This window comes from Oncorhynchus nerka, linkage group LG10, assembly GCF_034236695.1.
Source record: "Oncorhynchus nerka isolate Pitt River linkage group LG10, Oner_Uvic_2.0, whole genome shotgun sequence".
Classification (NCBI taxonomy): domain Eukaryota; kingdom Metazoa; phylum Chordata; class Actinopteri; order Salmoniformes; family Salmonidae; genus Oncorhynchus; species Oncorhynchus nerka.
Window position 1 is genome coordinate 64,565,591 of NC_088405.1, and position 24,668 is coordinate 64,590,258.

Consider the following 24,668-nt stretch of genomic DNA (forward strand, 5'->3'; position numbering starts at 1 on the left):
GTGTGGTTGTAATCTTCTGTTTTGCATCTCAGGTGTTCTTTGCTTCGGTGCGCTCCGGGGGCAGCAGCCAGGTCTACTTCATGACCCTGAACAGGAACTGCATCATGAACTGGTGAAACAACATTGTCCCATACAACTATGTCCCGTAGTCAGTCAGTGTATGGAAACCACCAGGCCAAGCGAAAGACACTCAACCCCCCCATACGAGGACAAACCACACAGTCAGACTCAACACAAACACATCACACACATACAGCTCACACAAGGCTACTCTAAATCCATTCCAGCCTAAAGTCTTCACAACAAAGCCTCTCACCTGCCACCTGCTGACTCCCCTAAACTGACTGAGCTCCCTCTGAAATGGTAGCTAACTATGAGACATCACCACAGGATTCTCATGTAATATCATCTCTACTCTACTGTGTATATATACCTGTCCTGTATTATTGTACCTCAGTCACTTGGTGGACCTGTGTTTAGTCGTAACTACTGTAGTTAGTTCCTTCTTATGTTAAAAACATTCCTTACTGGTGAAATACATTTGGAAGAAGGCAAGATTGAACCAATATAAGTCCAGATTGAATTGTAAATAGCCAGTTTCTAACATGTTCACATGGAAGAGAACATGGGTAGATTGAAGTCACTGGCAGACCTGTATATTACACCTCCATTTGGGGCGTTACCATGGACCTGATATATACTGTACTGGCACACCCTAGAGGTTTGAAGTATTGTTGCAACACTTCACCATAGAAGCTCACTCACTATGCTAAGCTTCTGATTCCCTATGACATCATTGTTCAACTCATTGTTTAAAAATAAGAAGTGTCGTTTGATTAAAACTTGATTTAATGTTTGTTATTTTGATGTTTTTTGGGATGTAGGTTTTAAAAAACCTCCTAGGAAGATGGACTATCTATGATGTGAACATACTATTGTTCTATTCCTTAGTAAATCCAGAGAAGTTAAAGAAAACACACTGCTGTGCTCTAGCTATACACCTTCTATTCCTTTTATTATACCCTTGCTACATCTCGGGGATGGGACTTCCTCACCGTTTAGGAGGCTTTCTAACTGGCTTTAGATATTTCTACCTTTGTTTCTTGTCAATATCGCTAATATCGCTACAAAGATTTGATATCTGTACGGTTTCTGTATTTGGTATTAGCCTAACTGGTATTCTTACTTTTATCTCTACTGTTATATTGCCGTTATATTGCAATATATATGCTGTTCTAGTGCAGTTCTTGTTCGGAGAAGGGAGTTCAGTTAATTTGTTGTGTGTAAAATATACCAGTGGAAGGGAGTGAGGTGACTTGTTAAGATGTGGGGGTCGAGGGGTGATGAAGTATGAAGGCTTTGAAGTCACAGTAATAAAGAGGACATAGAGGAAGAGGGAGAGATGTAGTTGTAAGAATATTATAATGGAAGTCAGGTTTTCTTCATCTTGCGGATGTTATCCAGTTGAATATAGTTCCCTTTTCTCTTACTAGATCTACTCTGTCCGCAACCTACGTTTTTAATGTATTTTATGTTCATTGGTATGGATTTGGGTATGTGTGTTTGTATGCAAAGGTGTGTGTGAGCGTTTATAGGGATGGGGCTGCAGTGGATAATACTGAACTATTATTGTGGTTTCAAGCAATAGCTGTGTGGTTCTTGAGCCAGTATTGAACTTCACTGAGTGATGCTTTAGCAGTCCCAGTTTTGTGGCATCTTTGGCTCTGCAATACTGTACTAGAGGACTCAAACTCATTAGGGACTTTTATGTATCATACTAAACTGGTAGTAAGACAAAAATAAGGCAACAAGTTGTTGAATCTATTGGTATTGTTGTTTTCCCTACCAAAATTCACAATACTTCTCTGAACATACTATGAATCTACTTTGATTCTTTAAGAGATCAGGGGAAATGCTTAAGCTGTGGGTATTTTATGTACTTTACTCTAAATGGATTCTATATATTATAAATATAATTAGTATAGAAGCAAATATTATTAACACCTACTCATTCAAGGGTTTTTCTTTATTTTTACTATTTTCTACATTGTAGAATAGTAGTGAAGACAAACTATTAAATAATACATATGGAATCATGTAGTAACCAAAATAGTGTTTTTAAAAAATCCAAATATATTTGTAGCCACCCTTTGCATTGATTACAGCTTTGCACACTCTTGGCATTCCCTTGACCAGCTTTACCTTGAATGCTTTTCCAACAGTCTTGAAAGAGTTCCCACATATGCTGAGCACTTGTTGGCTGCTTTTCCTTCACTCTGCGGTCCAACTCATCCCAAACCATCTCGAATGGGTGGAGGTTGGATGATTGTGGAGGCCAGGTCATCTGATGCAGCACTCATCACTCTCCCTCTTGGTCAAATTGCCCGTACACAGCCTGGAGGTGTGTTGTGTCATTGTCATGTTGAACAACAAATGATAGTCCCACTAAGCGCAAACCAGATGGGATGGTGTATCGCTGCAGAATGCTGTGGTAGCCATGATGGTTAAATGTGCCTTGAATTCTAAATAAATCACAGACAGTGTCACCAGCAAAGCACCATCACACCACCTCCTCCATGCTTCACGGTGGGAACCACACATGGGGTGATCATCTGTTCACCTACTCTGCGTCTCACAATGACACAGCGGTTGGAACCAAAGAATCTCAAATTTGGACTCATCAGATCAAAGGACAGATTTCCACCAGTCTAATGTCCATTGCTCATGTTTCTTGGTCCACGCAAGTTTCTTCTTCTTATTGGTGTCCTTTAGTAGTGGTCTCTTTGCAGCAATCCGAACATGAACGCCTGATTTCACGCAGTCTTCTCTGAATAGTTGATGTTGATGTGTTTGTTACTTGAACTCTGTAAAGCATTTATTTGGGCTGCAATTTCTGATGTGCAGTTAACTCTAATGAACTCATCCTCTGCAGCAGAGGTAACTCTGGTGAAGCTGGTTGAGAGAATGCCAAGTGTGCAAAGCTGTCATCAAGGCAATGGGTGGCTACTTTCAAGAAGCTTACATCTAAAATATATTTTAATTTAACACTTTTTTTTTGGTTACTAAACTCAGCAAAAAAAGAAACGTCCTCTCACTGTCAACTGCATTTATTTTCAGAAAACTTAACATGTGTAAATATTTGTATGAACATAAGAAGATTCAACAACTGTTCAGGGGCAGAACGACAGATTTGTACCTTGTCAGCTCGGGGGTTTGAACTTGCAACCTTCCGGTTACTAGTCCAACTCTCTACCCACTAGGCTACCCTGCCGCCCCATCTAGTGTGGCCACCAGCTGCATTAAGTACTGCAGTGCATGTCCTCCTCATGGACTGCACCAGATTTGCCAGTTCTTGCTGTGAGATGTTACCCCACCGGGAACCTGCAAGTTCCGGGACATTTCTGGGGGGAATGGCCCTAGCCCTCACCCGCCGATCCAACAGGTCCCAGACGTGCTCAATGGGATTGAGATCCGGGCTCTTCGCTGGCCATGGCAGACCACTGACATTCCTGTCTTGCAAGAATTCACGCACATAAATAGCAGTATGGCTGGTGGCATTGTCATGCTGGAGGATCATGTCAGGATGAGCCTGCAGGAAGGAGGAGGATGTCTTCCCTGTAACGCACAGCGTTGAGATTGCCTGCAATGACAACGAGCTCGGTCCGATGATGCTTTGACACACCGCCCCAGACCATGACGGACCCTCCACCTCCAAATCTATCCTGCTCCAGAGTGCAAGCCTCAGTGTAATGCTCATTCCTTCGACAATAAACGCGAATCCGACCTTCACCCCTGGTGAGACATAACTGCGACTCATTTGTGAAGAGCACTTTTTGCCAGTCTTGTCTGGTCCAGCGACTGTGGGTTTTTGCCCCTAGGCGACTTTGTTTCTGGCGAGGACCTACCTTACAACAAGCCTACAAGCCCTCAGTCCAGCCTCTCTCAGCCTATTGCGGACAGTCTGAGCACTCTGTACCTGATGCCATCCTGTACCTGTACCTGTGATGCCATCCTGTACCTGTCCCGCAGGTGTGATGTTCGGTTGTACCGATTTTGTGCAGGTGTTGTTACACGTGGTCTGGCACTGCGAGGACGATCAGCTGTCCGTCCTGTCTCCCTGTAGCGCTGTCTTCGGCATCACACACTATGGACATTGCAATTTATTGCCCTGGCCACATCTGCAGTCCTCATGCATCCTTGCAGCATGTCTAAGGCACGTTCACGTGGATGAGCAGGGACCCTCGGCATCTTTCTTTTTTAAATTTTTTTTTTAGAATCAGTAGAAAGGCCTCTAGTGTCCTGAGTTTTCATAACTGTGACCTTAATTGCCTAACGTCTGTAAGCTGTTAGTGTCTTAACGACAGTTCCACAGGTGCCTGTTCATTAATTGTTTATGGTTCATTGAACAAGCATGGTAAACAGTGTTTAAACTCTACAATGAAGATCTGAAGTTATTTAGATTTTTATGAATTATCTTTGAAAGACAGTCCTGAGTTTATATGATTCCATATGTGTTATTTCATCGTTATGTCTTCACTATTATTCTACAATGTAGAAAATAGTAAAAATAAAAACCCTTGAATGAGTAGGTGTGTCCAAACTTTTGACTGGTACTGTATATTAAAATGGAGAGTACGGAACAGAATCGATTGTAAATGGATGAAAGCACTTAGTACAGTTAAAATGTCTATATTTTACTCTGAGCATGCTTGCATGCACATATATGAGCAATTCCTCCTGTATCACAGTTCAGTATCAATTCTTCGATTAGTTTCCCCCGGGCCTACTTTATTGAATATCAGCTGTGTGACATTGTGACTGATATCTCACGTTTTTACACACTCCACAAGTAGCTCTGACAGTCATGTAAATGGTCCACCTATCTTAGTAAGCCAAACTGCCATGTTTACAGTTTAAGCAGTGCCTTGGAGTAGGGAATAGACTGGGTGGTGAGGGTTAAAGGGGGGTAGTGAATATGACCCTCCACTCGCTCTTATAACTGAACTCCAGGAAGAAGAGGTTATACTGAAGGACAGTTTACAATAATAAATAGTTGCCTCCTTTGTTACTGGTGTCCTGTGCCAATGAAGTGCACTTACATAGAAACCAAAACATCCCTATATGACTCAACTACTTTTACATTTGTAACATTGTCAACGACTATAGATTTGATTCTGTAATAACCTCAATGTTTGCCTACTGCTTTTTAAATGTAATAGACTCTCAGCAGTTACAGTGACTGTAGATCTGTTGCCATCATGTGGAAGAGTTAGTGTAGAGGAAATATTACACATGTAGTCTGTAGGCATTTTCTATAGAATTTTAATCAACATTTGATTTCAGTGAAGTATTAAATGCATACAATATCATTGTATGACCCATTCATGTAACTACAATATTGGCACAGGACAAATGTGCAGTTCATGGCAGCAAACCTACCCAATTTGGAATTTTGAAAATGATTGTATGCCTATAAAGATACATTTTGTCAGAGGTTGATGTGATAGTCCTCTAGACAGTGGGAGGGGGGCCAATATACCATATTAAAAGCCATAGGAGTATTCCACATTTGTTGAGAATAATTTGATAGTATTTTATATGTTCAAATGAAACTTAAGCCAGTGACCTGGGATGTGATGTTTGAGGCGCTTGAAACGGAGATAAAGATGCAGGTTTTTCTTGTGTGATCAGATATGTGGACTGGGTGAGATGCAGTGGGAAATGAACTAACTTTAATATATTCTGAAAGGACTATTTTATTAAAGCATATGTAAATTATATTGAGAGATTTAACTAAGTGAATGTACATTATAAAACAGATTTGTATAACATACTTTACGGTCTGGTATATGAATTAATCTAAGCACAATGTATTCTAATTTACGGCACAGAGAGCAAAGCTATAAATGTGGGTGTCTACATAAGTGTGTGGACTGTCTTTGTGGGTGTGACGCATGAGCGTGATGGTGGAGCTGTATGTATTTCCAGTGGAAGTGCAGATTCCTCTTGATACTGCCTAACTAGTAGTCATACTGTTGGTTGAGAGGAAGGGAGGGACCAGTCTGATATTGAGGACATATAATGTCATTGTGAGATGGGGGAATAGTCAACTGAGACAGAAAGGTTGGTGAATGGAGAGGGTCAACAGTTGTCATTAACTTTTTATTGTCCAATCTAAATTCATTATCAGTCAAGTGTAGTGTTACGGCGAAGTTCTAACAGTAAAATGGGCTTGTTTAATGTTTCAGCCCCACAGAACATTGGGAATATCACAAAGGCTGTCCTTGCCATATCAAATGTTGTGATGTTTCTCCTTCATAAGCAATATGAGCGTTAAGAACAGATGAAGTTCAATTCTCTGCTGTCTGTCTGTGAGACTTGTGGGAGGGTGTTTGTCGTGGCCTTTGGCAGACTGAATCTAAGCTGGACTGTTTGTCCTTGTCTCGTTAGTGAAGGAGATACCCGTATGTTGTTTAATAAAAAAATGTGGGGTCTTAATCACAAGAAAATATACCTTCTAATCCACAGTCTGCATAATACTCATACATCACTTTAACAGTTATGATGCTTGTCTAGTTTTGCATTCATTCCTTTAATCCAGTTATTGCCTTTTGATGAACTATAAGGTGGATCATAAGGCTGTGTTTACACAGGCAGCTCAATTCAGCTCTTTTGTCAATTTCCCTTCGCTAAGTCCCGCCCCAGAATTTTGGGCAAGCAATCGCAGCAATGGATAGCAACTGTCGTCGAGGCCTAGCCAGTGTTGCCATTTAGTGACTTTGTCGCTATGTGTACGGATTTATTTTTGTTTTAAAAATGCAGCCTGAAAGGGTCCCTTCAGTGACTTATTGGGAAGAGGCTAGCGACAATTCAGTTACTTTTAATTTCAGGCTGCATTTGGTGTTTTGCCACCGAGTTTCCGAGCTAATTTCCCCCGTAAATTCTGAGTTGGAGAACACAGGCAGAGAAGCACAATGGGAGGTGCCGTGGGTTAAAACTACATTGGGGGCTGCAGCTAGGCAAATCTGTGCTGTGACGTCGAAGCGGCACATTAATGCCAGTGAGGGGAGTGGAGGAAAAACGTAGTTTCCTGAAATGCAGAGCCTGTTGGAGCATTAATCTGAATTATACTTTTGTTCCATTGTTTGTTAGATCAACTGGTTGGCTAGCCAAGGTTAGCTCTGTCGCACTAGGCCGTTTTAAACTGCAATATTCTTAGCCTCGGGCTAACATCTTCCTTAGCCAGCGGTGTGAACGCATCTATTGACAACCTAACGTAATATAACTTGTTTTCTCAATGTATGTGAGCTAGCGAAATTATCCATGCTATTAATACAACTCCCATCTGCTGTTGACATCAGGATATGATTTGAGAGCACTAACAAGTTAACTCCAAAAGTGGTTAGTAGCTTTGACTGCATGCTGACAGTGAATTCAGAGAGCCATTCAGTGGCTAACCACACTAGCTACAAACCAGTGGAAGCTGCTGAGGGGAGGACTGCTCATAATAATGGCTGGAACGGATTTTTTTTTACCAGGTTCCCGTAAAGAAATTATAATGACAGTCCACCACAACATACCCAAGAGATTCCTGATTAGCCAGGGGTAGTCTGTTTTAATTGAATTGTTGTGTATTAAAACAGTTTGACATTGCGAGGGGATTTCACCAGTGGTTGACAAGGGAATTGGGCTTCCAGGGAAAATGTTGTCAGAGGTTGTAACAGTAACCAAGGGGGGAAGAGCTTAACGTGGGTAAATTATTTATATATCTGAGACCCATCTGATATTTTCCCCAATGTGTAAACAACAAAAACACATTTGAATCTGATCCACATGTGGATCTCAATCTCAATCATGATATAATTCTGATGTTCCATATGTGACCTGTCTGGATGATTTAGATTTTGTTTTTTTGCACATTACCTGCCATTACCATGACAACCACAGCTACATTTAAAGGAACAGTGACAGAAATAAGCATTGCATCTGTGTGTTACATCAGTGGAAAAAGGCTATACGGACACTCCTGACCTGCAAAACAATTGTTTTTTTTGTCATTGAAACATTTGTTAAAATGGGGTAAGGGTCAGTTAGATTTTGGCTTCTACGCTGTTTGTGGTTTTAGGCTGGGTTTCTGTATAGCACTTTGACATCTGTTGATGTGAAAAGGGCTTTATAAATACATTTGATTGATTACAGGTCAGGAATATCCTTATAGCCTCTCCCACATCCGTGTGAATGCAAAAATCTGATATGTGCACATGTAAAACAGTGTGGACAGTCAGAAGAAAAAATTCAGAATTGTGTTCTTAGGGTGGCTGTGTAAACACAGCCCAAATGAAGGATAATACACTGTTCTCATTTGGGTGGGTTTTCTGCTTCTGTGTAGTAAGTGTTTTAGGCATACTGTCTCTGAGCCTCTGCCTGTTGCTATGGAGGCAATGACCTGCTTCACCCAATGTAGTCACACTTTAATCAAGACACTATTCACAGATATATAGTCAGACTGTACAAACTCTTGGATCTCCTTGTAGAATAACATTTAAAGTATGAATGGAGTTGTGATTTTTAATAGATGCTTGTTGTTGGAAATAGGACCAATGAAGGTCGGGAAGCTGATATCTTTGGATGGGTCTATAATCTCTTATCCTTTTTCTGTTAAGAAATTAAATGTCTTTACAGTGTTTCTGTTTTTGAGGGGTTAACTCCAGATTGTATTTCATAGACTGATGAACTTTCAAGATTATGTTGAATGGACTCATGAGTCTGTAAAAGTCTTAATGCAGATTTGTTTGAAAAATAAAACTACATTGATCTAATCTTAAAATTGTTTGTATTACTGTGCCTTTATTCATAGTTCATGTTTTACACCCAATGAAAGAATGGGCTAAGCATGTGTTGTATAATTGACCTCCAGTCTTCTATAAGGAGTTCCTACCATCATGCAGGCCTTCACTCCAACCAACACATTTACCAGGCTTGGGTCCCCCAAACTCTGTCATGGGGCCCTCCCTGGGTGCATGTTTTTTCTTCTTCCCCCTATCACTACGCAGCTAATTCAAATAATCTAAGCTTGATGTGTTGGTGATTTGAATCAGCTGTGTAGTGCTCAGGCATAAAACTAAACGTGCAACCAGGGGTGGGCCCCAGGACAGAGTTTGGGAAACCGTGCTAATCAACCATATCCCTGAAGTGAACATGTACACTCCCCTTGTGGAATTAGGGAATAGACTGGTGTAAAGAACATGGTGAACTCCCTTGGTCTTGCATGCACCCATCCAATCCCTTTAAAATCCATCTGTGGGAGTGAACGCTCCTGGAAGAAGGGTAGAGAATCGTATACAAGCCATGATTTTCATGAATACATCTGACTACTCTAAAAAAAATGACCCGACACCGTATTATGAATCAGTTTGTTTAGAAACTGGAACAGAAATCTGGGCGTCAGGTAGGTTTCATAAAGGTTCAAATTGGTTCATCATAGCATTTCAAATTCACTGTTTGTTTTGTGCTAAACATGATCCCCATATCTCCCTTAAACTAGCATGCATCATTTTAAACACGCAATGCTAAAAAAGAAAGTACACACAACTAGCCGAAACTGGCAAGAGGCTACGTGTATTTATTAATAGTATGTACAATGTATACCATCATAAAGTTGACATAATATATTGACAAAGTCAAAGTATGAATATTGCCCCTGCTTATTTGAGAGTTGTCTCTTGATAATCCATTTTTCTCACTCATCTTGTGAATCTCTCATTTTATTGATTTCATTTAGTTTAATTTCATTATTCTCTATTAATTATCCTTAAAGTGTATCTGAGGCACACAGGGAAAACATGAATAAAATAAGCGTAAAAAAAGAAAAAAAACATCAAAACCAAAACTATCATATTTACTTATGTGGGTGTACATATCTATAAAAACAGTAACTACATGATAGCATTTTGTTTGAGCCAGGAGAAACTTTAAGAATTGATGGTTTATCTTGATTTTCCTTTAACAGTGTCACTGGAAAGTCGGCTCTATCTCCCTGTCTGTAGTCTCTCGAGTGTTAATGGATTCACTTATTCTCTTGCTTTTCCAGCCCATCAGTCTATTCCCTCTGTCACTTTTTTCACCCTGTCACAGAGACACACATCTACTGTAGCACAGAAAATCAATTTTAGGGGTATTTGGGACTGAGTAAACAAACGAAAAACAGAATTGTCCAATAACTACCTCTCCCCCATTTAGCTCAAGGGATAGAGTTTCTCTCAGAAATAAACATGTACTGTATATATGTGTGTGTGTGCATGTATGTGCGTGTTTTAGTTTAGCAGATGTGAGGATTTTATTGAATTTGGTCACATCTTTTACGGTGGTTCCAATGACATATGGTACTCGAGTGTGTGCTGTGTACATATCAGTTGTGGGTAGTGTTGGCATTTGTTTGTAATTCTGGTGGACTCTTCCTGCATACAATGGGATTGGTAACATGTCAAATTGCAAGTGGCATGTGTGTCTGTGTAAACTCATACCTAATTGGCGTTATATATATATTATGTACAATGTTTCAATGTGTATGTGTACATCTTTACGTACAGTGTGAATACAGTGTGCAAACTATGTGTACCAAAATGTGAGATGTGAATACTTTGTATGATCAATAATGTGTGTATGTGTGTGCACGCGCATGGCTCAGGTCAGTTCCAGATCTTGAGGAAGCTGTCCCAGGACCCAGTGGCCACAGCCATGCCATCATCAGTCACGCCTAGACAGCTCACACGATTGTCATGGCCAGCTAACACTCCTGACACAGGGAGGGACAAACAAATGTCATCAGGTGTCATAGTTAGCCATCTTATCAATACCCCTTAACACAGGGATCCCTTAGTGGAGAGTTGAATTAAACTTGAGATCAGCTTGTGAATTGAAGTCTAATATTTCAATAAAATCAGAAGATATACCATTGTCTTTTCTGATATCAGTCATTGGTCTGATGAATAGTCAGAAACAACAATGGCTGCCACCTAAATGACAGCCACTCCCTAATACTCCACTGACCTGCTCGATCTCCCTTCATGGCGTCCCAGATGTTGCAGTTGAAGTCGTCGTAGCCGGCCAGTAGCAGCCGTCCGGATCTGGAGAAGGCCACGGAGGTGATGCCACAGATGATGTTGTCGTGAGAGTACAGGCTGAGTTCCTGGTCGGCGCGCAGGTCGAACAGCCTGCAGGTGGCGTCGTCGGAGCCGGTGGCAAAGGCGCTGCCGTTGGGAAAGAACTGGGGAGGGAGGAGAGAGGGAGGGACAGACATGGTAGATCAGCTAGGCATGCACCTAGCATTAGGTACTTTAAACACTAGCATTAGCTAGTGCAGCTAACATGAAGGACTTTGGGAACAGTGACATGTCTATGGTATCCTGGCTTAATGCCATGACATGAACCAGAAAGCAGGTCACCAGTGGCCCCCAGCTTTTCAGCACACTCACACAGACTGCGTTGATGTCAGACTCATGGCCCGTGAACGTCTGTCGGCACATGCTGTCCCTGATGTCCCACAGCTTAATGGAGGCGTCACAGGCTCCGGACACAAAGGTGCGGAAGTCTGGGGACAGAGACAGGCTCATGACGTCACCGCTGTGGCCCGAAAACACTGTGGTCTGCTGGCTGGTCTCGATGTCCCACAGCGCACTGGGGGAGAGAACAGAACAGGGACCCACTGGATTTAACAGCTGTTATTAGACCATTTTAAGTGTAAGTTTGGGTTAGCTCATAGCTAGTACCAGTATAGACCAGGGATGGGCAACTGGCCCTTTTGTAGGCCTGTGGACCAATTTTACACCAAGAAAATATATACAGTACCAGTAAAAAGTTTGGACACACCTGCTCATTCAAGGGTTTCTTTATTTTTACATTGTAGAATAATAATTGAAGATGTCAAATCTATAAAATAACACATATGGAATCATGTAGTAACCAAAAAAGTGTTAAACATATCAAAATATATTTATATGATGTCTTCACTATTATTCTACAATGTAGAAAATAGTACAAATAAAGAAAAAACCCAGGAATGAGTAGGTGTGTCCAAACTTTTGACTGGTACTGTATATCTTTTTTGGAACTCAGGTCGGGGTCTCAACTTACTGTTGAGAGTTAGAATAATAGAATACACAAGGTGCAATTGGGACATGTGGTTGTAGCCATGCGCAATTAGCCCATGTCAGCAAAAAAAAATTTGCTGGCCGCTAGACTTTACCAATCTAAACTTGTGGTAAGAATGATTGAATTACCGACCGTGGTGGGACTAATTGATCATCAGTTATCATATAAAAACTGCAAGCACCTTCCTCTACCCTATGGAAAAATGTGTAGGAATTGCAGGAAAAAGTAGCTTCGCTTTCACGAGGGGGACGCTAAAATGTGGGAGATCTAGTATATTTATATTTGCATTCTCCATCAGCCTTGGTAACTAATCCATCAGGACTCACCAGGTAGTGTCTCCTGAGCTTGTGATGATTTGATTGTCATCGATGAAACGGCAACAGGACAGGTAACCTGTAGCACAAATAAAAACATCTATTAGAACACTGACTGCAGCATATCAATGCATGTTACTCCTACAGAGACTTAACTACAACGATACTCATGCTACAGAATGTGACTCATTTGAAGCCACAGGTGAGCTAGCACTGTAACGCAGCTAAGGGACATTCTAGCGGATGTCTCAGGTCGTTATAATTGTGTTGCTCTGTGACTAATTAGCCATGTGAATTAAAGTCATCCTTGTTTGGAACCTGGGGCTCACCGAGGGACAGGTAGGAATACACAACTGAACTGCATACACAACCATATGTAGTGCCACAGGGGAAGTTAAGAGTCGGTGAGGTTCAAATAAAATCACATAACCTAGCTAAGACACTTCCATGATTTCTCAAAGGAAAATGAACACAAAATCCCTCAAGCTTTTTGTCACATAGGTATTTGTGTGTAGTAGTGCTTCTTCACCTGTGTGTCCAGGTAATTCCCTGCTGACCCTGACGTTGCCCTCACGGGTCTTCAAGCAGTAGATGGAGCAAATGTTGTCCAGACCTCCACAGGCCACGTAGTTACCAGAGGGGGCATATGCACAGGTCATCACCCAGGAGGAGCGCAGGGGGATAGCATGCATCTGGGGGGATAAGAGTTGGTCACTGTGTGTCACAGAATAAAGGCATGGCCATGGAGAAGGAGAGTAGCATCACAACTGGGGCCAGGCATGAGTCCTGCTCCAAGTCCAAATCCAGACACAGCAGAAGTAGCACAATAATAGTCCATCGTGCTTCCCCTATACTGAATTGTGGGGGTCTTTTCTGGGTGCCGTTGCATAATGTCATTTGAATGTCAAAGTGACTCTGGGTGGTTATGATGTAAGCAGATTATGAGATGAGTCAAACACACATTCCTAGTAAAGGAAGGTCTTTAGTATGCTCCCATTTAACTTCCAATTCCTGAAGGCAGACAGTGAGTCAACCTAGTCAGGCCTCTCGGGGAGATTGTTGTTGTTATTATTGTTATTTGGGTGCAGCTCTCACCTTGTTAGTGGTGTAGCTGTCCCAGATGATCAGTTTTCCATCTTGAGAGGCGCTGACCAGGAGTCTGTGGAGACAAAGAGGTAGAACCATTGTATTATACCTACTCAAAACAAGCACAGCTTGTACCACCATGAGTGAGAGTGTGAAGAGAGAGGGATACGCCCCCTAAGGGGTTGGCATAACGTTACACCCACCTAGAGTCTGTGCCCCAGTGCATGGCATAGATCTTAGCCAGGTGGCCACGAAGAGTGCGCCTCGTCCGCATCTGAATCCTCCCCACTGGATCCAGACCTGCTGTTATCTGGTTGACACACAAACACACAGAAAAGTATTGTGAAGACAAGTTTATCACAGGGTTAATGTGGCAATGTAATGTACTGTAGGCTATATTGTATGTCGGTTAAGGCATTGATAAACACTTTTATTGACCGTGTTCGGGGCTTCCAGACACAAGACACATCTATACCAATCATACTGTCTTTTATGTGGCTATGTGTTTATAATCATGTTGTCTTTTATGTGGGCTACTTACCTGTGTTAGGGTTGAGTCCCCACATGCTTTCCTGGCATCCTAAGAGACAGAGAAACAGAGAGTGGTTAGACAAGCATTAGCACTCTCCCTCAATCTTACCCAGGTCAACCCCCCACCTCTCCATATGGTTCATTAGGCCAACTCCCTTTTCCACCATCCCCCTTCTCTCCTAAACCCAATGGTTTTACTGCTTTAATTGAGATCATAAAGCGTCAGAGTAGGACTGCTGATCTAGGTTCAGGTCCTTCTGTCCATATCCTGTAATCTCATTCTGTATAATCTACAGTAAAAGGTCAAACTGATCCTAGATCAGCACTCCAAGGCTCTGTGACTTTGTAAATGTGGGCCCAGATCAGTGACATTCTGGCTGTGTTTACACAGGCACACCAATTCTGATATTTTGCCCAATTATTGGCAAAAGAGCTGAACTGATTAGTCAAAAGACCAATTAGCAAAAAAAGATCACAATTGGGCTGTGTTCCGCTGCTCAGACGTTGCTGATCTTACTTCGTCTGGATAGGTATTTTATGTGTCAGCTAACGACATCATATGTATAGTAATCTAGTGCCTGACTGCAGTGCACATTGATAAGACACGCAACCATTGGTTGATGCATGCAACGTGTGAGCAGGAGAACGCGGCCATACTCTTATCTGGTTCCTAAGTTGTTCCGCCTCCTGACGCAGCTGCTCCAGCTCGCTCATTTTGGATCCCTGGCCTCGACGATATCCTCTGTCACTCAAACAGTCACCTGGTGGGAGCAAAGGATGGAAAATAGGATGAAAGGTGAAACTTAAAACATTCATGCAGATTGCCAGGAGAGTGATAAGAGTTCAAAGTTAGGATTCCGTCGAAGAGAAGAAACGTCAAAATAGAATGATGGACAGTGCCTGCGTCAGAACAAACCAATCATCTGCTTGTAATGTAATGACATAACACGCGTATCAGGTTGAATGATTTGATTGCAGTGTTATCATGGTGAGTAATTGACTCAAACTACATCAGAGGTCTTGTGGTCCTCTGCTGGTCTCAACCAGATCAATGGGTGTGATCTCATCATAATCATTTTGGCATATTTCACCCGGAGGCTAGTTGTTTTACACCATCACAAACATGGCTGCGGAGCGGCAGCTAGATTGAGTAAATTGGGTGTATAAATGGTCAAATAATACTTAATTCAGTATTTTAAGTGCATGGTTTACCAACATAGCACATGTAAAATATGGAAAGCTTGTAATCTGTATGTTTATGGTTGTACAGCCTTGTCTGGTTTATCAGTGGAGAATAATCTCTAATCTGGTATAATCTGAGAAAGCGCTTCATCATTTAATGGGCTCTCTGATATCCACAAACGACTTAATGCACAGAAACAAGATTAGGATTACTGCAGGCAGCATTTGTTATTTATTACAGACACATTGAACAACCATTGGTTGATGCATGCAATGTGTGTTAAAGCAGTTTTGAATCTCTATTTAGCATAGCTGTCATTCAAAGAATTTGGCAGTGGAATTTTTCCATAACTACCATGTTATTGCCTGTTTCTTACTATATTTTACAACGACTTGTTAATGATTCAACATTCCAACGATTATGGTCAATTCTGGTGGACACAAAAATGTCAATTTGTTCAATCTGCCGTATCAAAACTAATGTTTTTCTCTTTAACAGCCTCACGTACTAGTGATCTATGTTGTTCACACATTACATTTACAAAATGAAGGCATACTGTGCTCTGAAAACTATTTTACAGCAGGATCTGGATCACCTAGTGAAATATCCTCCTGAAAATGGCTGATACTAGAATTATAACAAACTACATTTCCAAATTACTCCATTTTTCACCCGTTAGACAAGCATTTCCCAAACTCGGTCCTGGGGACCCCAAGGGGTGTACGTTTTGGTTGTTGCCCTAGCACTACACAGCGCCACAGGACCGAGTTTGGGAAACACTGCACTAGACCAGCAGTTGAAGTCGGAAGTTTACATACACCTTAACCAAATAAATTTAAACTCAGTTTTTCACAATTCCTGAAATGTAATACAAGTAAACATTCCCTGTCTTTAGGTCAGTTAGAATCACCACTTTATTTTAAGAAGGTGAAATGTCAGAATATTTCAGCTTTTATTATTTATTTCATCACATTCCCAGTGGGTCAGAAGTTTACATGCACTCAATTAATATTTGGTAGCATTGCCTTCAAATTGTTGAACTTGGGTCAAACATTTCAGGTAGCCTTCCACAAGCTTCCCACAATAAGTTGGGTGAATTTTGGCCCATTCCTCCTGACAGAGCTGGTGTAACTGAGTCAGGTTTGTCGGCCTCCTTGCTCGCACACACATTTTCAGTTCTGCCCACAAATTTTCTATGGGATTGAGGTCAGGGATTTTTGATGGCCACTCCAATACCTTGACTTTGTTATCCTTAAGCTATTTTGCCATAATTTAAGAAATATGCTTGGGGTCATTGCCCATTTGGAAGACCCATTTGTGACCAAGCTTTAACTTTAACTACTGATGTCTTGAGATGTTGCTTCAATGTATCCACATAAACTTCCATCCTCATGGTGCCATCTATTTTGTGAAGTGCACCAGTCCCTCCTGCAGCAAAGCACCCCCACAACATGATGCTGCCACCTGTGCTTCACGGTTGGGATGGTGTTCTTCGGCTTGCAAGCCTCCCCCCTTTTCCTCCAAACATAACAATGGTCATTATGGCCAAAAAGTTAAATTTTTGTTTCATAAGACCAGAGGACATTTCTCTAAAAAGTACAATCAGCAAGGAAGAACCAGTGGCTTCTTCCTTGCTGAGCGGCCTTTCAGGTTGTGTCAATATAGGACTTGTTTTACTGTGGATAAAGATACTTTTGTACCCGTTTCCTTCAGCATCTTCACAAGGTCCTTTGCTGTTGTTCTGGGATTGATATGCTCTTTTCGCACCAAAGTACGTTCATCTCTAGGAGACAGAACGCGTCTCCTTCCTGAGCGGTATGACGGCTGCGTGGTCCCATGGTGTTTATACTTGCATACTATTGTTTATACAGATGAACATGGTACCTTCAGGCGTTTGGAAATTGCTCCCAAGGATGAACCAGACTTGTGGAGGTCTACCATTGTTTTCTGAGGTCTTGGCTGATTTCTTTTTATTTTCCCATGATGTCAAGCAAAGAGGCACTGACTTTGAAGGTAGGCCTTGAAATACATCCACAGGTACACCTCCAATTGACTCAAATTATGTCAAGTAGCCTATCAGAAGCTTCTAAAGCTATGACATAATTTATGGAATTTTCCAAGCTGTTTAAAGGCACAGTCAACTTAGTGTATGTAAACTTCTGACCCACTGGAATTGTGATACAGTGAATTATAAGTGAAATAATCTGTCTGTAAACAATTCTTGGAAAAATTACTGGTGTCATGCACAAAGTAGATGTCCTACCCGACTAGCCAAACTATAGTTGGTTAACAAGAGATTTGTTGAGTGGTTGAAAAACGAGTTTTAATGACTCCAACCTAAGTGTATGTAAATTCCGACTTCAACTGTATATTGTTACCATCACATTGTTACCATTACTGTCATATGTATATACTGTGTTCTAGTCAAGGCTCATCCTATATAACTACTGCTGTACACTTTTTTTCTATTCATATACGGTCCATACTCTCTACAGTACACACCATTATATACATATACAGTTCAAGGGCTTTTCTTTATATTTTCTACATTGTAGAATAATAGTGAAGACAAAAAAACAAAACAAAAACTATGAAATAACACATAGAGAATCATGTAGTAACCAAAACTGTTAAACAAATCAAAATATATTTTTGATTTTAGATCCTTCAAAGTAGCCACCCTATGCCTTGACATCTTTGCACACTCTGGGCATTCTCTCGGCCAGCTTCACCTGGAATGCTTTTCCAGCAGTCTTGAAGGAGTTGCCACAAATGCTGAGCACTTGTTGGCTGCTTTTCCTTCACTCTGCAATCCAATTCATCCCAAGCCATCTCAATTGGGTTGAGGTCGGGTGATTGTGGAGGCCAGGTCATCTGATTCACCACTCCATCACTCTCCCTCCTGGTCAAATAGCCCTTACACAACCTGGAGGTGTGTTGCGTCATTGTCCTGTTGAAAACAAATTATAGTTCCACTAAGCGCAAACAAGATGGGCTTGCATATCGCTGTAGAATGCTGTGGTAGCCATGCTGGTTAAGTGTGCCTTGAATTCTAAATAAATCACAGTGTCACCAGCAAAGCACCCCCACACCTCCTCCTCCATGCTTCACGGTGGGAACCACACGTGGAGATCATCCATTCACCTACTCTGCATTTCACAAAGACACAGGGGTTGGAACCAAAAATCTCACATTAGGATTCTTCAGACCAAAGGACAGATTTTCACCGGTCTAAGTCCATTACTCGTGTTTCTTGGCCCAAGCAAGTCTCTTCTTCTTCTTATTGGTATCATTTAGTAGTGGTTTCTTTGCAGCAATTTGACCATGAAGGCCTGATTCACGCCGTCTCCTTTGAATAGTTGATGTTGCGATGCGTCTGTTACTTGAACTCCGAAGCATTTATTTGGGCTGCAATTTCAGATGTGCAGTTAACTCTAATGAACTTTTTCCTCTGCAGCAGAGTCCGAGTCAGGGTCTTCCTTTCCTGTGGCGGTCCTCATGAGAGCCAATTTCATCGGGGCAGCAGGGTAGCCTAGTGGTTAGAGCGTTGGACTAGTAAAGGTTGCAATTTCGAATGCCCGACCTGACAAGGTACAAATCTGTCGTCCTGCCCCTGAACAGGGGAAATCCACTGTTCCTAGGCCGTCATTGAAAATAAGAATTTGTTCTTAACTAACTTGCCTAGTTATATAAAGGTTCAATTTAAATTTTGAAAATTGCGCTTGATGTTTTTTGCGACTGCAATCCAAAGTTCTTGACATTTTCCCGGAATGACTGATCTTCATGTCTTAAAGTAATGATGGACTGTCGTTTCTCATCACTTATTTGAGCTGTTCTTGCCATAATATGGACTTGGTCTTTTACCAAATAGGGCTATCTTCTGTATGCCACCTCTACCTTGTCACAACAAAACTGATTGGCTCAAATGCATTAAGAGGGAAATAAATTCCACAAAGTAACTTTTAAAAAGGCACACCTGTTAATTGAAATGCATTCCAGGTGACTACCTCATGAAGCTGGTTGAGAGAATGCCAAGCGTGTACAAAGCTGTCATCATGGCATATGGAATCTCAAATATAAAATATATTTTGATTTGTTTAACACTTTTGGTTACTACATGATTCCATGTATGTTATTTCATAGTTTTGATGTCTTCACCATTATTATACAATGTAGAAAATAGTAAAAAATAAAGAAAAACTCTTGAATGAGTAGCTGTCCAGAATTTTGACTGGTACTGTATATATACACTATATATACAAAAGTATGTGTTGTATGTTTTGACCCCCTTCAAAATTAGCCACACCCGTTACTGACAGGTGTATACAATCAAGCATACAGCCATGCAATCTCCATAGACAAACATTGGCAGTAGAATGGCCTTACTGAAGAGCTCAGTGACTTACTGAAGAGCTCAACGTGGCACCGTCATAGCATGCCACCTTTCCAACAAATCAGTTCAGCACATTTCTACCCTGCTGGAGCTGCCCCGGTCAACTGCAAGTGCTGTTATTCTGAGGTGGAAATGTCTAGGAGCAACAATGGCTCAGCTGCAAAGTGGTAGGCCACACAAGCTCACAGTACAGGACCGTCAAGTGCTGAAGCGTGTAAAAATCGTCTGTCCTCGGTTGCAACACTCACTACCGAGTTCCAAACTGCCTCTGGAAGCAACATCAGCACAAGAGCTGTTAGCAGGGAGCTTCATGAAACGGCTTTCCATGGCCGAGTAGCCGCACACAAGCCTAAGATCACCATGCGCAATGTCAAGCATTGGCTGGAGCGGTGTAAAGCTTGCCGCCATTGAACTCTGGAGCAGTGGAAATGCGTTCTCTGGAGTGATGAATCACGCTTCACCATCTGAATGCATAGTGACAGCTGTAACGTTTGGTGGAGGAGAAAAGGGAAAGGATGTATTCAACTGAAATGTGTTTTCCGCATTTGACCGAACCCTTCTGAATCTGAGAGGTGCTTAAATCGTCATCCATGTCTTCAGCGCCCGGGGATAATGGTCTGGGGCTGTTATTATGGTTTGGGCAAGGCACCTTAGTTCCAGTGAAGGGACATCTTAACACTACAGCATACAACGTCATTCTAGGCCATTCTGTGCTTCCAACTTTGTGGCAACAGTTTGGGAAAAGCCCTTTCATGTTTCAGCATGACAATGCCCCTGTGCACAAAGCGGAGTCCATACAGAAATGGTTTGTTGAGATCAGTGTGAAAGAACTTGACTGGGCTGCACAGAACACTGACCTCAACCCCATCAAACGTCTTTGGGATGAATTGGAACACTGACTGTGAGCCAGGCCTAATCGCCCAACATCAATGGAATTAGAAATTGGACCCAGGGGTAATAAGTAATCCTCCCATCTACATCCAACCCCACAAGAGAAAGAAAGAGAGAGAGAGAGGTTTCACATTCAAATTCTATCCCAAATTGGGCACAAGTATTTACATGAGTTGGTGGGACTATTCAAATCTGTTAGACACCGATGAAATACCTCTAACCATTCTACTCTGTTTTGCACATTAGATTTGCATCACTGTCAATACTATACCTCTGTCGGTGGCAGTGCACCGGTACTTGGAAAACACAGATATTAAAAAAGAACATGCATTCACAGACAGGTAGACTGCCTGTATCAGGTAGTATCACAGGTAGACTGTAGACTGCATGTATCAGGTAGTATCCCAGGTAGACTGTAGACTGCATGTATCAGGTAGTGTTCACAGGTAGACTGCATGTATCAGGTAGTATCACAGGTAGACTGTAGACTGCATGTATCAGGTAGTATCACAGGTAGACTGTAGACTGCATGTATCAGGTAGTACCACAGGTAGACTGTAGACTGCATGTATCAGGTAGTGTTCACAGGTAGACTGTACACTGCATGTATCAGGTAGTATCCCAGGTAGACTGTATACTGCATGTATCAGGTAGTGTTCACAGGTAGACTTTAGATTGCATGTATCAGGTAGTGTTCACAGGTAGACTATAGACTGCATGTATCAGGTAGTATCACAGGTAGACTATAGACTGCATGTATCAGGTAGTATCACAGGTAGACTGTAGACTGCATGTATCAGGTAGTGTTCATAGGTAGACTGCATGTATCAGGTAGTGTTCACAGGTAGACTGTAGACTGCATGTATCAGGTAGTGTTCACAGGTAGACTGTAGACTGCATGTATCAGGTAGTATCACAGGTAAACTGTAGACTGCATGTATCAGGTAGTGTTCACAGGTAGACTGTAGACTGCATGTATCAGGTAGTGTTCACAGGTAGACTGTAGACTGCATGTATCAGATAGTGTTCACAGGTAGACTGCATGTATCAGGTAGTGTCACAGGTGGTGTTCACATTTTTCATATATTCCTCTAATCCCAGTGCCTCATAGTTAGTTAGCATTACCTAACACTCACATCACATGTTCCATGTTATTAAAGGCTTCCAACTTCACATGCACAAACAACCAGAAACATCCACACCATCGCCATCTACTAGGCTAGGGAGACGAGCAATTAGCTGGGTCATTGTTCCCTGGGGGAACCTCCAACCAGATGGATCACACAGCACTAATGGAAGGCGACAGGAGGAAATGAGTGGGTCACAGTCTCCTGGCACAGCTGCTCATTTAGCCAATAAAGCACTAAGGGGGGTGGTGGTGGTGCATCATCACCAGACACCAGGGTGGGAGAGGAGAGGAGTGGGCATCATGAAATGTGATGAGACGCAATCGCCCATTGACATCATCAAATGCCCCATTTTTGGTTTCCTCCTTTCCACATGCTTTCTTGGACTTTGTTATCACAATGCAATTCACCTCACCAGGTAGTAACCAAACCAATCCCATGTTGTCTGGACACAAATTCCTGTTCCTAACCCTTCCGCAAGAACATCACTGTATGAAAGGGCTTCTGGTAGAATTGAAGTGTTGAACATCAAGGTTGTTCTTGATGCTGTGGACTGAAGGCATCATTTACATAAATTAGTGTTGTAAGCCTATTGCAGATGTACAACAATTGTAAAATACACAGCAGACAAGACCTTAAAGTGCCCCATCTAGGCCAGGATGTGTTCCACACAGTGAATTCTCTGGGAATGGAATGATATATTTTAACGCTCACTTTAATCTGTATATGTAATAATTGTTCAAATGGTGCTGCTGTAGCCAATCTTATTCCAATCCACATGTGCGCAGGGCCCTGGACGCCCATCACAAAGAGACAGATTGTTACAGAAGGCCAGATGATGGAACACTGCTGAATAGTGATGATGATTTATTGTACCGAACAACCCACGTGTCCAGTGCTTAGAATATGTGGGCTAAAATGTAACCATAATAGCTATTTAAGCCTTTTCTCTAAGACCAGAGATAACCAATGATAATTGACCTAAACTATGGGTCAAAGACATGCTTCTGCTTTGGAAGAATTATGCAAAATGACAATGTGGCCACACCCCTTATGTTCATGCACAGTAAATGATAGGCCTACTGGTCTATTCGGTTGATATTTCACAGAGAACCAAGACTGGTAAACTCATATTAAGCACATTATATTAGCGTCATTGGATTGACGTTCGGTATAATTTTCTAGAAATCTAAACAAATTCCTTGCATTGAATGTGAAATCCATTTTAAGGTCAGATAGCAGCACAGACACTGTTATAGAGCCTTCCCTGATCAACAAATAGGTTGCCTACATCGGCCTTGCGGCGCAACTCAGACGGCTACTCCCTCACTGCAAGCAACAGTAGCCTAGGCTACCTACAAATGTATAGAGCTACTTGACATAGGTAGCAGTAACTTGATGAATTTAAGGCCCTAATTCGATTATTATAGCAGTGAGCCATGGGCATTCACGGTTAATGGCATTGACACCCTGGCAACCCTGGCATTTTTCGAAGCCGCTAAATATGCAAACGCTTAAGGGGTTTTCTATTAATATAGGTTATCGTAATAATGTACAGCAAGTTATGCTATACGCAGATATAAAACCATTTGTACAGTGGGGATGTTTGTCCATATGTATATATTTACCAAAAAATACAGATGAAAAACTATTTCATCGAAATGATGAGCATAGTCATGAATAGGCCCATCATCATCCAGCCATCTTACATCCAAGACAATTCTGACAGCATTTTATAATGGATGGCTGGCTACCTGTTAGTTAATGCTTCCGATGAGGTTGCTGGTCTTTCTCGAAAAAAATATCTGGATGCAATGTTTCAAAAAGGCTGGGGGTGTTTATTGGCCCCTTTTTTCTTTAGAAAACAAAATAGGGACAAAAATATGTAGATATTTTCAATATCCTCTCTGCTCCTTGTCTTCTAGATTCTTGCTCAGAGTATCTCCAATGTCGGCTGTACAAATCAATATTAAAGATCGAAGTACACAGACACCATATCTCCGTTTGATTGGACCTCTTGAAAAGATGAGATCTGCTGTTGTGTTCCCGTTTCCTCTTCAGAATGGTTTGCTTTTCTACGCCCGAGACCTTCATAAACTCGAAAACATCTTTGTTGGAGCGAGTTGAACACAATTGCAGTCTGTCCACGCATCAAAGAAAATGCACTGAACCTTATGAAATTAATAAATGGGTTTTCTATGCTCCGCTTTTCTCTTGATTGTATTTTTCTTGATCCTCGCTTCCTTCCTCCCTTGCTAGTTCGCGGATCTCTTCCTCCTCCCTCTCTCCTCTCACTCCCTCGCTTCGTAATGACCGCCGCCTCCTCGTCAAAAATGAATTATTAAATAAATTGCAAAACACAGGCTTAAGCTCTTGAGAGAAAAATATAAATACAATTTAAAAAAGGCTATCTTGCCGGAGGTACAGGAAACCCACCCATCGGTACACAAATAAATAAATAAAATAATAGCATGCAATAATGTATATTCACACGAGGTGTTATTTTATTTTTATCTCTAAATTGCAGAATTCTAATACATCTAACACAATAACGTAGTTTCAGATGAAATCTGCGCTTGCTAACGTTAGATCTCATAAACACGATTCAACCACACCCATTTCGGGCTGTACCATTTTAGAACCCCCCTCTGGTGTCTACTGGATACGGGTGGGATGACTGTCAGAAGGTCCTCGGCCTACTGCAGATTTAGATCATCACAGGGTCGCATTTGTCTACTCTATGATAACCCTTTCGCGTCTTAGTTATTGACTAATCAGACTATCCCTCACTGCAGTGTGCGATTATAGCGTTAACTACTTCCACTAGCCTATAGGAAAATGGCTGCCCACCCACCAAGAACCAAATCACTGTTGAAGTTGCTCCAATGGGCCTCAACTCATCACTCAGCATAGCCGATTTCTTACTTCTTCCCCTTCACTTTTTGATTAAACTACTTGTGTAATTAATACCTCAGAGTAGCCTAATTACTCTG

The 24,668-nt window shown here is 41.7% G+C and overlaps 2 protein-coding genes across 5 annotated transcripts in view; one reads left to right on the forward strand and one right to left on the reverse strand.

Moving 5' to 3' along the window:
• LOC115135835 (misshapen-like kinase 1) overlaps nt 1-8,827 on the forward strand; it is a 67,022-nt gene extending 58,195 nt beyond the window's left edge. For all 4 annotated transcript variants that reach the window (XM_029670959.2, XM_065023680.1, XM_029670963.2 and 1 more), the window contains one exon: nt 33-8,827. In XM_029670959.2, the coding sequence (XP_029526819.1) occupies nt 33-116 (84 nt within the window). In that variant the 3' untranslated portion in view covers nt 117-8,827. The remainder of the gene's footprint in view (nt 1-32) is intronic.
• A 772-nt stretch (nt 8,828-9,599) lies between these two features.
• LOC115135836 (guanine nucleotide-binding protein G(I)/G(S)/G(T) subunit beta-2) lies at nt 9,600-24,249 on the reverse strand. The gene is made up of 10 exons (XM_029670964.2): nt 23,430-24,249; nt 14,739-14,842; nt 14,092-14,130; nt 13,754-13,860; nt 13,560-13,623; nt 12,994-13,156; nt 12,477-12,543; nt 11,475-11,676; nt 11,050-11,266; nt 9,600-10,795 (listed from the first exon to the last, which is right to left on the reverse strand). The coding sequence occupies exons 2-10, from the start codon at nt 14,793-14,795 to the stop codon at nt 10,689-10,691; spliced, it is 1,023 nt and encodes a 340-aa protein (XP_029526824.1). The 5' UTR covers nt 14,796-14,842; nt 23,430-24,249; the 3' UTR covers nt 9,600-10,688.
• Nucleotides 24,250-24,668: the final 419 nt, after the last annotated feature.